This window comes from Poecile atricapillus, chromosome Z (assembly GCF_030490865.1).
Source record: "Poecile atricapillus isolate bPoeAtr1 chromosome Z, bPoeAtr1.hap1, whole genome shotgun sequence".
Classification (NCBI taxonomy): Eukaryota; Metazoa; Chordata; class Aves; order Passeriformes; family Paridae; genus Poecile; species Poecile atricapillus.
The window spans coordinates 6,660,999-6,677,261 of record NC_081289.1 but is presented as its reverse complement, the minus strand read 5'-3'; the positions used below and the strand labels follow the sequence as shown (position 1 = coordinate 6,677,261).

Here is a 16,263-nt window from a genome sequence, read left to right as displayed (position 1 = left end):
TGTCGTTACCAGGAAAAAAAAAAAAAGCCAAATCAGATGCATTCAAGATCAAAAACTTTGCACTGAGGCTGAGAAATATATAAACCATTTTTTTTTATTCCTGATAAATACCACATGAAAGATTATCCAATAAAGTCTTTATATTTACAGAAATAACCAAGATTCAGATTCAACTGCTTCCCTCTAATCATCTCCCCACGTCAGTCTCCAATGCAAAAGCAGCCAAAAAAAAGCTCCACACATGCTCCTTGCAGGGCTGAGACTCACCTAAAGCTCTAAAATATGGGAAACAGTTCAGTTTGCACAGTTCCCTGAATAACAAACTGAAATAAAAGCAGCTGTCATGTGCATTTTCCCTTGGTCATTGTCTTGGTTTAAACTCTTCAAAACCCACCCCTCTGCTGTACATTGGATGTGTTCAGCAAAAAGCACATATTTCAAAATAAACCTAAATAAATGGGGCTCAGAAAACGGAAGCTATAAAAAAATCTCCTTTCTGCTTTTTTTACAAAGCCAAGTTCTTGTTGGTGTTCAGGCTCAAACTCTGCCTCTTCCATCCTCTCTGGGTGTTGGAGACCAAAATGTGAGTCCCATCCTGGCCCCCACAGAGCCTCACAGTGCATTGTACTCCACACATTTGGATGGGTCTGTTGGGAAGTGCTTCTGGCAAATGGTCATGAGCCTCTTCAGCCCCTAGGAATTAACAAAACAAGGACAGTTCTGTAATAAGGCTGCAGCTGTTGAACAAACTCAATAGCCTACAGTATTCTTAAGCTTAACAAGAAGAATTAAAAAGAAAAGGTTGATATTTTGAGGTTGGGATTTTTATTTTGGTCATTATTCTGTTCAAAGTTTGAGGTTCTCTTCAATATTAGAGGAGTCTGTGGCATAATCAAAAAGGCAACAGCTTCAGTCCCACCTGGTAAGACTCACCATGGAGGATCACAGCAATTCTTTAATCCCTCTTTATCACCAAATTATATCATAATTAATTATATTTACAAGAAAGCTGAAAATGAAAATTAATTCTAAAGAGCAAAAAACAATTTCAAAACAAGCTGCACAGCCAAGGCAAGAACCAAACTGTGACTTCACAACAGTATTTTTTCAGGTTATGCTATTAAAAATTATAGTTGAAGAAAAACCAAAGGTTTTACTCGCAGCCCAAAAACTTAAAGACTCAGAACAGAAGGTGAAGTTGCATTTTGCAAACAATTTCCTTGCAGACATCTGCAGAAGCTGAAAAGCAACAGGAGTCCTGTTGCTGCAGAAGGAAGATGTTTCTGTAAACCTCCCCTGCCAGGAGCTCTGAGCTCCATGATACTGCTCTGGAGGCTTCAGAGTTATCCCCGAAGGTTTTTTATCTCAATGAAACTGCAACTGGCAAGAGCCAAACACATTTAATAATATAAAGAGAGAAGGCTTGTTTCCTCAGACCTGTCCACCCACTGTGTTGAAAGGACAGAGTAGAAAACCAGCACTGCTACTAATTCCACTATCAGAAGTCTACATGGGTATGAAGATGCCCAGGAAGAACTAAACCTGGCATTTATCTAGTTGCAGAAATAGTCAGAAGGACTGAATCTAACAGTATTTAATTCTGTGCATGATGTTTAAAGCATGAGTTAAACAGAAAAATCAAGCCTGTCTTCACAGCTGATTTGGTGTTCAAGCATGATCACAGCAGTTCAGAAAAACTCATTAGACTGTTCCTGGCCCAGCACTGAAGAGCATTCAGGTCCAAGATAAGCCACCTATTACCTGGATGTCCTGTTTGACCCAAATTAACCTGTCCACTTCCAGTACCCTTTTACCACATCACCTGACACTGATGTTTCTCAAAGATGCCCCTACACAAGCAGACCTGATTTCCAAAGCTGACATTACCTGTATGTATTTCCTCTGAGTTTCATCATTGAGCACGTGGGCCACGTGCTTGGAGAAAATCTTCTCGCGCCCCGTCCGCGCGTGGATGCCGACCATGGTGACGCCGATGGGCCAGGGGGCGTTGCCAATGGCCATCTGCAGATAGGCATCGTTCGCCTGGACAGGGAAGGGCATCACTCAGCACCACAGCAACAGCACCACACAAAGCATTTTTGCACTGCCACGTGCAGTTAAACACCCATTTCAGTCTCTCTGATCTGGGGTTACTGCATGGTATTAACCAACTGCACAACACACATTCCCACATGGAACTCCAAGGGAAGTGAGGACTATGGACTTTCCCTTAAGAAAAAAAGTAACTGGATAAGGCAGCTTGGTTACCTTGGTCAAAACTAGGGTTTACTGGGATTGTTTTCAACTCAACCATCTCTGGTTAAAAAAGGTTACATTTGTAACCATGCTTATGGCCAGAGCAGTAGCAACAGTAAATCAATCAGGAATTTTCCCATGAAGAGCACAGATCCTGTTTTAAAGCTGTAACAGACAACATACCTGGAAAAAACAGGGATAGAACTCAAAGGGAAAATTAACAGAAAGAAAGGAAGAAAGGAAGAGAAGTATAGAGCTTAAAAAAAACCCCAACATAACAACTGAGAACCAGCAAGTGACAGACATAATTACAAAAAAAACCCAAAGGACATGGAACAGGACATTCCTTGTCTATTAGAAAGCAGCTACAAAACTCACTAGTAAAAAGTTAATTTATCAACTCCTATTCAAAAACTGGACAATAAGAAGCAGCAATCATGACCAGTGGGTGCAGATTCCTTTCCAGCTAGCACTGAACAAACTGGGAGGTGAATAATGAAAAAGGCAGGGGGTGGCAGACAGACCGAAAAGCAAATCTGAAGAGGGGACAGAGCTTAGTCACTGCCTGCATGAGGCAGAATCTGGACAGTCTTAGTCAAATACCTACTTGCTGACTTAAATATACTTTTGTGATGAACAGTATGTGAACATGCAATTAAAGGCCCTTGCAGGACTGTCACAACAGGGTTAATTAAGGCTGAGTGGACACCTTGCATTCTGGCATTTGCCTGCTGTCAACACATTGATTTCAAAATTAAAATTTTTCAAGCTCTTCAACCAACAAAATAGCAAGAATTTGTGGCTGACAGCATTCACTCGGCTGCATAAAGCAAGCAGCAGGCAAAAAGAAACAGAAGACAAGAGCATGCAAAAAGAGACAAGTCTCTTAGGAAATTGAAAAGGATGTGAGTATCTGTAAAAGAATTAGCCTAATGTAAGAAAAAGCAAAACAAAACATTCAAATGTGTACTTAAGTGTACTCAAAATCTCTCTGTGAAGTTTACTTAAAGGTAAGCACCTCCAGGAGACAGAAGCACTGCTGATTAACCCAGAGATACACCACATTCCTGCATGCTCATTCATTTGGGAAGGTATTGGAAAGGGAATTTCCACATAATGATGACAACCAAGAGAAAAAAAATGCTTCAAAATAAAACCCCACTATCATACATCCCACATGTTCAGTTCTGCTTACAAATGATTTGGATTAAATTTGCCTTAGGCCATATAAAGTTTTTTTCAGCATCAAAAGCAGGTTTGCTTGCTTACTTGACTAATTATGTCAAATCCTCACAAGAACAGTAAGAAATACTAGAAATTCAAAGGCAAAAGACAGTTCGGTTTTGCCTGCATACACAGGCTACTTCAGCAAATGCTACTGGTATTTGAATTTCACTTCTGAAGGCAGCCACAAATAAAACCTAACATTGTCTTGGATCTTGTGTCTCAAAGTACTTCTGCTTCCTCCAGTGAGAAGACTTCATCCAAAAAATCTTTTCTACTTACCTCAACTTTACCAGGCCACTTAATGTGAGTGTAGACAAAGAAAGGGACAGTGCTTCATATTCAATAACTCAGTTTGCCTCAATTAATTCCTAATTAATTAATCAACATCCTATTACTATTCAATACCTTCATTTAATCTAAGGACATCAGGTTTCCCCTAGAGGAATGCTCTGCAACTTAATATACACATCTCTGAGAAAAATCTTCTTCATATTTACAAAGCTGTGCAGTTTCATGAACCTCAAAAGGTCTTCTATCAGACTGTGGATCAAACACTACTTGGAGCCTAACATTTCACAGCCATTTTCCATTTTGTTGGGATAGATGCTTTATTTCCAGCTATGCATCTTCAAAATGAAAAAAAAATGGGAATGCTGAAGCAATAAACTCAATCTTTTAAAACCAGACAGTGTGAACATAATGGAAGAGTACAAACAAACATACCTTCACGTATTCTCTTTGCAACATAAATTTAATAATATCTGTTATTGATTCTTTGATGTCTGCAGGAAGTGTCTACAGGAGAGACAGGAAAGAAAAAAAAAGACATTTACTGCAGAACAGCAGCTCAGGAAAATCATCTTACTCAGCATTTATATAAAGTTTAGCAACTACCCTTATTTGGAGTTTCACAAAGGAAAACATGTTCATTATTCAAATGAAGGATCTGAAGAGGAGAGGTTAAGCAGTTACACCTGGTAGCTGATGGCAAAGTGCAAAATGCAACCTCAGTTTTCTGTCCTGTTTGCAACTCAGGGAGCAGGTGCTGCTTTAAACAGCTGGAAAAGCAGTGGATGGGCAGATTTCACTGATTGAGATAGTCAGAACTGAGTGTCAGGAGCTCTAGACATAGAAACTGTGACCAACTCACTTATCCCCTCTCCTTCAGTGAGGCTAAGACTGCCCTAGAAAGGGCACTAATTCTGGGTACCTGGAAGTGGCATTTAAAGGTGGTTTACCCTTTTGCGGAGCTTTCTGAAGAGCGGCCGCAGGTAGGACTCTGTCTGTTTCTGAGTGGCGCTGTTCAGCTTCCCCTGCACGCCCCGTTTCACATAGTCCTCTCTGGCATTCAACTCCTTGGCCCAAACTCCCAGGAGGAACTGCAGGGAGCAAGCACATCTGTGTCATGGTGCCATCTAGTGACTTCCCCAGCACATCAGACGGAACAGAGGGCTAAGCAACCGAGGCAAAGTGAGTTTTCTGGAGAAGTTTTACAAAGGTAAAACCTTTTTCAGAAGGGTAGGCAAGGAGGGACAGGAACTTATCTTAAATGTATACACACAAATTAAAGCTTCAGTTCTTGCTGTGACTTTGATCACCACAACAGTCACACAGGCACTGGCTGACTCAGCTGAGAGGCAACACATGTTTCTTGCCAGGAAACAAGGGAAACAATTTCCTGCCATCCACTTGAACCTGTGGACTTCCTTTAAAACTCTAATTTCACTAACAGTATTAGGTGACATTCCAATTCAGCTTGCACTGTTCCAAGGAAACTCCTCCAAAAGTTTTGATGCCACAGCACTACACAGAAGCAACTACAGACAACTGCCTCAAATATCACATGAAAATCAAAACCGTATTTATTTTGTCTGGAAAAGCAGGACCAGATTTTGAACACCGCTCTCCCAAGAGCTCTTTCCCAGATCTGGCACAAGTCACTGTTGTGACTAACAAAGACTGTGGAGTGCCAAGTATTTCAAAAAAACCACATCTTACACATAACATGTGAGATTTTCCTCTCAAGCAGCTGAAACCCACTCTCCTATTCTTGAAATGTATCTGCATGGCAGTAATAATATGACACAACTGCAGAATAATCAGAGTCTGTTACCTTCAAGAACTTTGTTATGATGTCCATATCATAGTGATCATCACCCCGTCCTAAGGATTCTCCCAAAGCCTGGAAGAGGGGGGGAAAAAAAGGGCCATTATTTCTACTTTGTCTAGTCTGCCAGCACCACCAGAGCAGAGCATGGTTCACTGCACCACAAACTGCAATAAATTCCACAAGAAATCCCAAACACTGATCATGAAACAGCTACAGATGCTACTGAAATTCATTAATCTATTAAAAACATTTACATCACAATGCCAATATGATTATTTCTGAAAAGTCAATACAACAGTAATTCCTCAATCATTAACTACTATATTATTTGCATTAGCAATTATTAGCAATTATTATTAGCAGATGTCTGACAGCACTGTATGAAGGGGAACTGTGGGTGCTCTGCATTTTTTGAGATCCCCAAAGCCATCAATTAACCTAGTTATTTTGTTATGCTATTTCAATTCTCTAATGCACTGAGGCTTTTTATCATTTAATTGCAATTGTGAATTTGAGGGAAAAAAATCTAAAAAAAAACCCCAAACAACGAAGCAACAAACCACTAAAAAAGCCCAGCTGTATGCTCCAATACTCCAAAACCTCGAAACTGTAAATACTAACAATAAGTTTTACAAACATTTTCCAGTAGGTATAGTTGGATTTAGAATCTATTTCCATTGCCCTCACATTTCCAAAGTGAGATTTATTTTAAAAAATGTCCTAGATTTGGAGTCAAATTCAATATAAGCCTTTATGCTCAAGGCAATACAGCTGAAGTAACAAAATTTAAGATGCAGTGTTTTCAAACTTTTTAGAAACAGATTGTTTGCATGGCTCAAACCAAGCCTGCCCTATTACCACAAAAAGGGGTTATTTTGAGAGCTAACAGATCAATAAAATGCAGCTCCAATACCACTGCTGCTATCCACTGTGGTACTGCAGTTATTTTAAACCAGAACCCCTGGCACCATTAACAAAAACCCCAGACTATTTCTTCATAATAATGTATTCACTTCAGCTTTCAGCTATAAATCGTATTAGTTCTTAAAAACGCTTTTGGAAGGACGTTATGAAGATTAACTCCTGCAAAGAGTTTTGAAGATTAAGGGTAAAAGTCTTCAGCTCAAGTTAATGTGCTTTTCAAAACATTATCCTGAAATACCAGGTGATGAATGCATTTCCTGGCACTTACTCTCCACTTGCTCACACAAACATCACAGGATTCTTTCAGAACAGAGCAGCCATTTCCACTCAAGTTTCTGGGACACATTATCTCTGCACTTCTTATATTTCCTGTGGTCTGCCTACATCTGATGCTTTTTTTTTTTTTTTTTTTAATCCTAGATGTTTTCATATCAAACATTCTTCCTGTGTGTCTGTTTTTCAGAGTCCTTCCTCCTTGTATAGGGAAAATTAATTGGTACTGACCTTATTACCCTCTCAAATATTCATTGGAAAGGCATTGGCATTTATGACCAGGTATTGCAATTAAATTCTCTACTTCTGAAATGCCTGGAGAATGGATCTTAACTGTACCACTGTCTTTGCAGGCCACACCTGTCCCCTTTGGGCTGAAGTGTTGTAAAAAAAGACCACTTGAGTTTTCACTTGTCTTTTGTAGGCACCTACAGTGCAACTCCAGGTTTGGAAACCTAAATTTTCTCTATAAGAATACTTCCAAATGCCTAAGTCAGCTGTTGAAAAAAAGTCAACTTTGTCTAAACAATCCTGAAGCTTTCTTACAGCAACATACTATATCTAACACCCCTTAGCTATGATCTATCCCATACTTCTAGTTCTTCAATAGTAGTATTCTCCTCATGGACTTTCAGGTCATTCTGGGAGTCATCATCTCCGGCTTCTTGGCCGCCTACAATTTCATTCAGGTACTGCTGATCAATCTTATCCAAAGCAGCCTTCAGGTCATTTCTCAGGCCCTAGGAAAAAAAAAAATAGAATGATTTATTAAAAAAACCCTCAGGTAAATAAAAGTATTTCAGTACTGTCACTGTGAGTATCCAACTTCTGTTTAAGCTGCAAATTCTGTAAACACACACATAAGGGTTTAGTGTTGTTGTTTGAATTTAACTGAACTCCAAGAACAGTTCCTAACAAAAACCTTCAGCACCTAACAAAAAACAGGTGCATGAACTTCTGAAGTGCTCATACCTATGAAAAATACTTTTTACAGTATTTTCACCAAAAAAAAAATCCTGGAGGATGGAATCAGCCTTTAGGACTTTCTTCAAGTCATTTTCTCCAAGCAATGCACTGAACCACCCCAAAACAAATGAAAACCAGACCATAACCATCATCAGATCTCCAAGTTTTCATATCTGCCCTGAAAAAAGCTGTAAATAAGGTAACACTCCTTCAGTGCCAGACATAAAACAATTATGTTGTTTTCTTTTATTACAAATTATTTAAACATAGTAGAATGTTTTATATAGATTCACTGTTTAACCCTCAGCTTTGGAATAGGTGACTAAAAAAAACAGAATCAGTTTAAAACTATATATATAAAATTAAAAGGTCCTTTCAAATAGAACACAACTTGCCTTAACCACAGTTGAAGGATTTGCCTTCTCGTCTTGAGACGTAAAATATAAAGCTCTATAAAGGAGTATGACATTTTTTACCCTCAGATAAATTCAGCCACTCTACAGGGAATGGATATGCAGTTACTTCCCCTCTTCTATCATCAAGCTTGGCTGTCTGAAGCATTTCTATTAATCATTTAGTTACTCTAAAAATGTCTGAACCACAAGGCTGATTGACTAAGCAACATGCAGAATCTCCCTAGACAGCAACAAGAGTGACTGAAACATGTAACAACAATCCAGCACAACTGTATTTATGGGCTCTCTATTTCCTAATCCTGCTCCTGTGATCAATGCTGCTGGAGGGGAAGCTTTCATTAGCAGAGCTTTTATTTCTAGATGTGTTTATCTTTATTTTAAAGACCTGGAGAGGAAAAGGCTTCCCTTTTATGGGCAGCCTCTGGAAAGACATTTAAAACAATTCAGTTTGCCACAAATTAGGGAAGAAAATGCAAATTGTAATTTTGTTAGTAAGGCTGTAAATTTGGTTAACAGTGAATGTAAAACAAACCCCAGATCTAGCTCCTCACTTAACTGTTCATTTCTTAAGACAAAATGAATAAATTAATTATATCATCAAGTCAGCTACTGAGTTGATGGCTACTTTAAAGAGAAGGGGTAAAATGACATTTCCATAACAAGTTATAGCTCTGGAATACAGGGATTTGAAAAATCATTTATATCCCAGAGAGACAGTATGCAGTCCTGCTCTTACTTACTTGTGCCTTCCCACGGGTGCACATAACCACAAACACAGGATTATTTTAACAGTAAATGACTGTTCTCTGCTCATTAAAAAGAAGGGGCAGAACAAGCTGAAGTATTGGTGCCACCCAAAAACCCTTTCCAACTGACAAGGGCCTGGTAGATTTCTAGAGCTGAACTCTCTAACATAATGTAATTGTGCACAAAAATCTGATACTTAACATAGTTTCTCAGAAAAAAAATGAGACAAGAGCACCGTATTCTCTTTGCTGTCTAGTACCTCTCCTCCTGAATATTAACAGTTACTGAAAGCGATTTTCGGTAACTTTTCTAGGGTTACTTATTGATTACCCCACCACAAATAAGTAACTAAGAGCCAGTCTTACCTTGTTCACTTCAGGTGCAAGAATTTCTATCTTCCTCAGACGTTGAAATGCATCATAATCTGTTTCTCCAAACAGCCTGATGGGCTCACCCCTCTCTCGTAACCTCCTGATAACCTGAAAAGAATCAAAGCGCTCCCTGACGCATAAAGGAAGCAAAATAAAATCCAGAATGACAGATTTATTTACTTTGCTTAGAATAACAAGCTGAGCTGAACTGGAGAGGAAATGGCAATATTTTAAGCAGCAGAAAAATGTTCCAGACACTTTACAATCTAAATATAAAATTCCCACGGTATTTCAGTGAAAGGTCATTCCAAATATTACTGATCCAAATTTTGAATAAAATCCCAGGCTGTTTGATACAGCCGACTTCTTCCTGCTCTGACTTGTTCTAACAAATACACAAAAATCATGCCTCTGGCAGAGCTTAAAAACCACTTTCAAAATCACAAAGGAACTCGACAATAATCTTACTCACCTACTTGTCTTGACAATAAAAATACTAACTGGGCTGCAGGTTGTCCCAGCACAGCTACAAGATGATCTGCTGAAAACCCCCATCATTAAACATCTGGAAATATGAAGTCCCAAAATCTAATGGGATAGTTAATTTAAAAGTAGATATAATAGAAGTGAAAAAGTCTCCCTCAATTTGATTCAAACCTGAAACCAAACACAAAACTAACAACCCTCATTACAAGTCCTGTAAAAACCTGAATATCCTGACAAATTAAGGGGAGGTGTGACATGTTTGGATGACCTCAGCTGTGAATTTCAGTATTTCCAAGATTAGAGTACATTCTGTACTTCTGAACTTCCTGCTTCTGCTTTGGGGTGTGAATCTGTTTGTGAACTTAAATCTAAATAGGCATTTTTATACATAGAAAAGGCAAAGAACATCCCAGCTGCTCTGGCTTTAGGACCGTTTCCTCTACAGGCTAAGGTGAACTTCCAAAACTTAGTTTCTAAATTTGTGTTCAGACCAATGAGTTACAAAGAAAAGAAGCCCAGGAGAAAAAAATCTTGGAAAAAGTCAGCATGCCATCTTCAGTACTATCCAAGGATAATGCTGATATTCAGAGTATCACTCTGAAAGAGCTGTAAAATGTTATAGCTGTGTAAATCCCTGTAACAGAGAGGCTCTACCCATCTGTACCTCCCTATGCATTCAATTGGACAGCAGAGCGCTGATAAGCAAAGATGATCATTAACTGCTGACTGCAAACATGGAAGCTTATTATTTAATAAAAGTGCCATAAAAAGTACAGTTCACTGGATGAAACAGCCCTAACGAGAAATTACAGGTGCATTTGCTGTAAACTCAAGGGGTCAGTTTATGGTGACTGATTTTACCTCCTGTCTGGAAAGAGTCATTGGTAACTTTTCCTCTGCCAGTTCCAGTTCCAGCACTGGATTTGATGCAGCCAGTGGTTTCTCCTCCTCTTCCTGCTGCTGTACCTACATTCAACAGACACAGTTACTCATGTGCAACAGAAACAAACCCACATATTGATGAGAAATGATGGCAAGATACAGAGCTCTGGAACACAGACTTAGCATGATAATATAAACCTTTAGTTTCATAGTTTTATGGTCCATAAAATTAGAACAATAGTTGTTCTTGATAGTATCAGTATAGTATACTTGACAGTATCAGTAATTAACTGCTTCCTGCAACCTGCAGAAGTGTTAGTCTCTCCAGCAAACAGAAAGGACAATTGCTGAAGTTTGACTGTCACTTTAGCAGGCAGATACCAGCACTGGTGCCAAAAATAGCAAAACCACCCTCTGCCTGTTGATTCCTGCCCCTGTTCCGTCCTTCCTACCCATGCAAGACCATTTGCATCACTGTGTGATAAACCAGAAGGGGGAAATTATTCAAACAGAAAATACTCTGATAAACACAAATACTGGTACTGTTCCCAGCCTGCTTCACTTCCTCATCCAGCTCCCCAGGACCAGCACATGCACAGACAGAAGGACAGGAAGGAAAACCCCAGAGCAGGGTGAGTGGAGCTGCTTCTTCCAGTGTCAGTTACAGTGTTTATTACCTGCAGCTTCAGCAAGCTGAGCAGTTAACAGTGATCCACAGTTTCTGCTGGGTTTTGAGAGGTAATGCACCTCTCTAACCTTGTTTTAGGTAATGCACCTCTCTAACAACCTTGCCAGTTTCTTGCAGATTAAAAAAAAAAAACAAAAAAAACCAGAAAAGACAACTCCTCACAGGAACAGAATATCATTAGTCTAAAAGAAGGTCCCTGAATCAAAGAGAGCATTTCTTCTTCATTATTCAGTATTTTAATAATTCAAAACAACTCTTTGATCAAAGTAACTTTGCGACAGCAGCCATGTAACTACAGCTCCCTGTATAAGCTCATATTCAACACTTCTGAGAGCAGGAGCAGATTGCTGGTGGTAATATTCCTATAATAAGGAAATATATCCTTGTTTTTCCTTAATTTATTTCCTTTGTGTACTTGCTAAAAGGGAAACAATCCAATTAATGCTAGAGCAGCCTGCAGCATTCCCTGTGCATGGGCAGACTGCACTTGGGTTGATCATTTTAAAGAAGGTACTGGACAGCATTTTTTTTTTTTTTTTTTAAAGAGGCTTTTTTATTCTTTCAGGCCATGGTGCCAGCCTTGCTCAGGTGTCAGTGTGACTCCATGTGCTTGGCAGGATTCACTCCTGGGGCTCCAGCTACAAGATTCAGCTACAAATCTACATTCAATGCTCTATTAGTAAACACAGAAAAAATCAATCCTACAAGTACAGGTGTATGGAATGAACAAGGGAAAGACAATTAAATCAATGTTTAACACATAAAGGGAGGGGAAAAATAAAATTTCCATCAATGCAGGGAAAGAGGAATTGACAGGGTACAGAAAGTATGGAAGAACAGTGTAAATTTTTTTTTAAAAATATACTCCCAGAGCAGAAGGATACACACAAATTTTAACTTACAAACATTCTTGAAATCATAAAGAGATAGCAGCACTGGAAGAAAATATTTGATCCATTCTGTCAGCTGGACTCCAAGTTATAAGCAGTATCTTTACCACTGTTATTTTTGCTTCAATGCTTTCTTCAAGTAAGTGAAATTATTCCAACTTACTAAGTCTAAGCAAAGCAAAAAGGAACCTGAATTTAAAAGGAAATCAGTCTGTGTTCCATGTCTCATTAACAGAATAAAGAACAAATGCAGAAATATGGGAGGCTCTAAAAAGATACTAAATTTAACAAAGTAACTTATTTTAAAACCATTTTCAGGGCTGCATTTCACACCATAACCGGTGCTGCAGCGGCACAGGTAACACATCAGGAACCACATCAGGTTCTGATGAATTCAAGCTAATGCTCAAAAGGCATCAGGCAGACATTTGCACTTGGAAGAGCAGCTGGATTCACAGAACTTTCCCATGACTTTATGCTGCACATTCCAAGAATCATTTTGGCATTGACGTTCAAATACGCACAAACAGATCAAGGTTTCAGAATAAGTCACTAACTGGGTAAAGGTCACTTGAAAACAAAGCTCCTATTTATGCCCTCTAACAGCAAACAAGATTATGAAACTGTCTTCCCCAGAAAATGCATTCCCCTCCCAGACACCCCATCAGGCAGGCAGGCACACACACTTATAAAAGACAACAACATTCTTTCCATTTCATTAAACTCTTGCCCTGACACCATTACAAGGCAGATAAAGCCTTCCAGATCACCCATTTGTTGCAAAATGCACCCGAGGTTACCAATTGTTTCTAATATTTTTCCAGCAGGTACATAAATGCTGTTGTGTGCTTCAGTGCTGGGTGTTTAATGGCCAAAACCCAAATACAAATTTAGGAGAGTTGGCAGATCTTGTTGATGCACACCCACACTATACTGATTTCTTTTTGACTTTTTGACAATGAAGATCAGATAAAATTATCCAGATGTATCCATTTTTCTCAATAAGGGGAGCAAGGTGGCTATATCAGATCCAGTGTTCATGCCTAACATCACGATTTAATAAGAAAGGAAGACAAGCTTTGATCCCGAGCCACTTCATGCTTTCCACAAATAAAAACAAACAAACGAAAAATAAAAGCCAAACCATAACACAAACTTAAATAGCTGTATGTCATGCATATCTTCTCCTGCATTGAAAATGATTTCAGAAAATCATACCTCTCCAGGTGGCTTCTCATTTACAGGCTAATGTATAACATTAACAGATTAAACAAAGAACAACAATTACCATTAACAACATTGTTATTGTTGATAAAAAATGCAGACTTCAAAATAAACACACCAAGTCCTGGAAGAACAATTTCCATACCTTGTAGCCACATCTCTGGAAGTAGGCCTCCTCTTCCTTTTTGGCTAACTCACTGCGTTTGAAATACTTCTTATTTCCCTAAAAGAGAGGACAGCTGTTACCAGTTCACAGTTTTGCGTGACTGAGCAAAAATGGCTTAAACTTTCTTACTTGGCTTGGTGAATTCAGCTACATCCTTTCCCAGAGATGCCTACATTGCCACAGAAAGGGAACTAGTTGGAAGCACCTCTGAAATCAGCAATATAGAGTTACCTTGCAGGATATACATATAAGCAGAATTAAAATACAATGTGCTTGTCAGCACTTTAGAAAACCCAAATTTTTTGTCCTGTAAGGCCTTGGTGGTCTTTGGCGTAAAGCTTCACTTCAGATGTGCACAACCAGGCCCAGATTGTTTAGATAAAGCATACTAACCACATCATTTGACATTAAATCAAGGATGTGGGAGAGATTACCTTTATACACAGTATTTTATAAGCTTGCTTGGAGCAACTTTGTAGAAATGTGCCTGAAAAGGCATTCCAGACACACAACAGCTGGAAAATGTGGTCATCCCAAAGCATTTTCCTTGATTAGTACAAACTACAACTTCTTCCTCCATGCTTTGCCTGACATACAACAGCCTCTGACCGCTGCTCCTGACTTCAGCTTCTGATGCCAAAATGCAAAATCAGATACCCCTGAAAGGGGCTCAGCTGTGCTGTGAGGTTTTTAGGCAAACACTGCTCAGACCTTGCCCGGGTCTGGGGTTTTTACATACACACACCGCTCAGACCCTGCCCGGGTTTGGGGTTTTTACACACACACCGCTCAGACCCTGCCCGGGTTTGGGGTTTTTACACACACACACCGCTCAGACCCTGCCCGGGTTTGGGGTTTTTACACACACACACCTTTCAGACCCTGCCCGCGTTTGGGGTTTTTACACACACACACCTCTCAGACCCTGCCCGCGTTTGGGGTTTTTACACACACACACCTCTCAGACCCTGCCCGGGTTTGGGGTTTTTACACACACACACCTCTCAGACCCTGCCCGGGTTTGGGGTTTTTACACACACACCGCTCAGACCTTGCCCGGGTTTGGGGTTTTTACATACACACCTCTCAGACCCTGCCCGGGTTTGGGGTTTTTAGGCACACACACCTCTCAGACCTTGCCCGGGTTTGGGGTTTTTACACACACACACCTCTCAGACCTTGCCCGGGTTTGGGGTTTTTACACACACACACCGCTCAGACCCTGCCCGGGTATGGACAGTACTCGACTGGGGGGAGGAAAGAAACCACACTGTTCACCAAAGTTCGCGCTGACTTTTCTCATCTCTAGGTGCCCGAAATAAACTAAACCAGCCCCAAAAGCCCACGAAACGCAGCGAGGCTGAAGCCAGGCTGCATCCGCGCCCCCAAACTCCTCCTGGCTCCTGCCCGATGCCATCCTGGATCACCCCGGCTTTGGGAAGCTCGGCCCTGGGCCGCCCCGCGCCGCCTTCCTCGGCCCATCCCGGGCCGCTCCCGCCTCACCCCCGCCGCCCTTCCCCGGGCCCACAGGCGGCTCCTGGTGTCCACGCCGGCCGCCCTCACCCCCAGGAGCTCCTTCTCCTCCAGCTGCTGGCGCTTCCTGCTGATCTCCCGCTTCAGGATGTCCATGGCGGCCTCGGGAAGCTCCGCAGGAAAACAACACCGTCACTTCCGGGGAGGTGGCGCCGCCGAGCGGCGCCCCCTGGTGGCTGGGAGGAGCGGCGGCGTTGGGAGCGTGTCAGTCGCTTCTCCCGAGTGACAAGTGACAGGAGGAGAGGAGGTGGCCTCAAGTTGTGCCAGGAGACCTTCAGATTGGCTATTAGGAAAAGTTTCTTCCGTGTGTATGTACTATCATACTGTTGTTGGAAGCAGATTATTTAAAGTGATACACAGACAATATAATGACAGTAATTATGAGACAGAGACAAAATATAGGTGCTTTCTATCAAGGAATGTAGCAAAAGAGATGGAATATGACTTCTACAGAGGTCTTTCCCTGGTTTAGTATAGCTGGTTTTACAAAGGGGTGTTTGACAGGTTCTTTAAAGAGAGTCTGCATGCAATTTATTCAGCTGTCTTCTCTGTTTAGCTTGAAAAATCTTTGGGGAAAAGTCTCTGACTGTGTGTTTGTGCAGTGCCTCATGCGATGGGCCTTGGTTGCAGATGACAGCTAATATCAGATAAATCGTGGCCTCGGGTATTGGGAAAAATTTCTTCCCCAAAAGTATTGTCAAGCACTGGGACAGTCTGGTCAGAGAAGTGGTGGAGTCACTGTCCTGGGAGGTATTTAAAAGATGTGTAGATGTGGGACATGGGGATGTGGTTATTGGTGGACTTGGCAGGGTTAATGATTGGATTTGATGACTTTAGAGGTCTTTTCCAAACTAAATAATTTAGTGAGGCTGGTTACTGGCCAGCCACACAGGGTGCAAATGCCATGTAGGAGGGTGGGATGCCTGTGATATCTGGTATCTGCTTCCTTCAGGCCTTAAGGACTGAGGGTAGATGGTAGGGACTGAGCCCCTTAGTGTACACATACCAGAGATAAATGCCTCTGTCATCCATCACTCAGCATTTGTGACACAGGCAGTAATATCAAGAAATATCTTATTTTCCTTATTTACCTGATTTTCTCTA

General features: G+C 40.7%; 1 protein-coding gene across 2 annotated transcripts; it reads right to left on the bottom strand.

Annotated features, from left to right (window-relative positions):
• Positions 1–74: 74 nt before the first annotated feature.
• Positions 75–15,311, bottom strand: LOC131573056 (pre-mRNA-splicing factor 18). Of its 2 annotated transcripts, XM_058826636.1 has the most exons (11): positions 15,190–15,311; positions 13,606–13,683; positions 13,455–13,481; positions 10,638–10,742; positions 9,285–9,398; positions 7,384–7,530; positions 5,597–5,665; positions 4,722–4,862; positions 4,207–4,278; positions 1,888–2,043; positions 75–693 (listed from the first exon to the last, which is right to left on the bottom strand). In XM_058826636.1, exons 1-11 carry the CDS (start codon positions 15,253–15,255, stop codon positions 613–615), a joined length of 1,056 nt encoding a protein of 351 aa, XP_058682619.1. In that variant the 5' UTR covers positions 15,256–15,311; the 3' UTR covers positions 75–612. The 2 variants fall into 2 exon arrangements, with proteins under 2 accessions (XP_058682619.1, XP_058682620.1); XM_058826637.1 differs by lacking the exon at positions 13,455–13,481.
• Between the last annotated feature and the right edge of the window lie 952 nt (positions 15,312–16,263).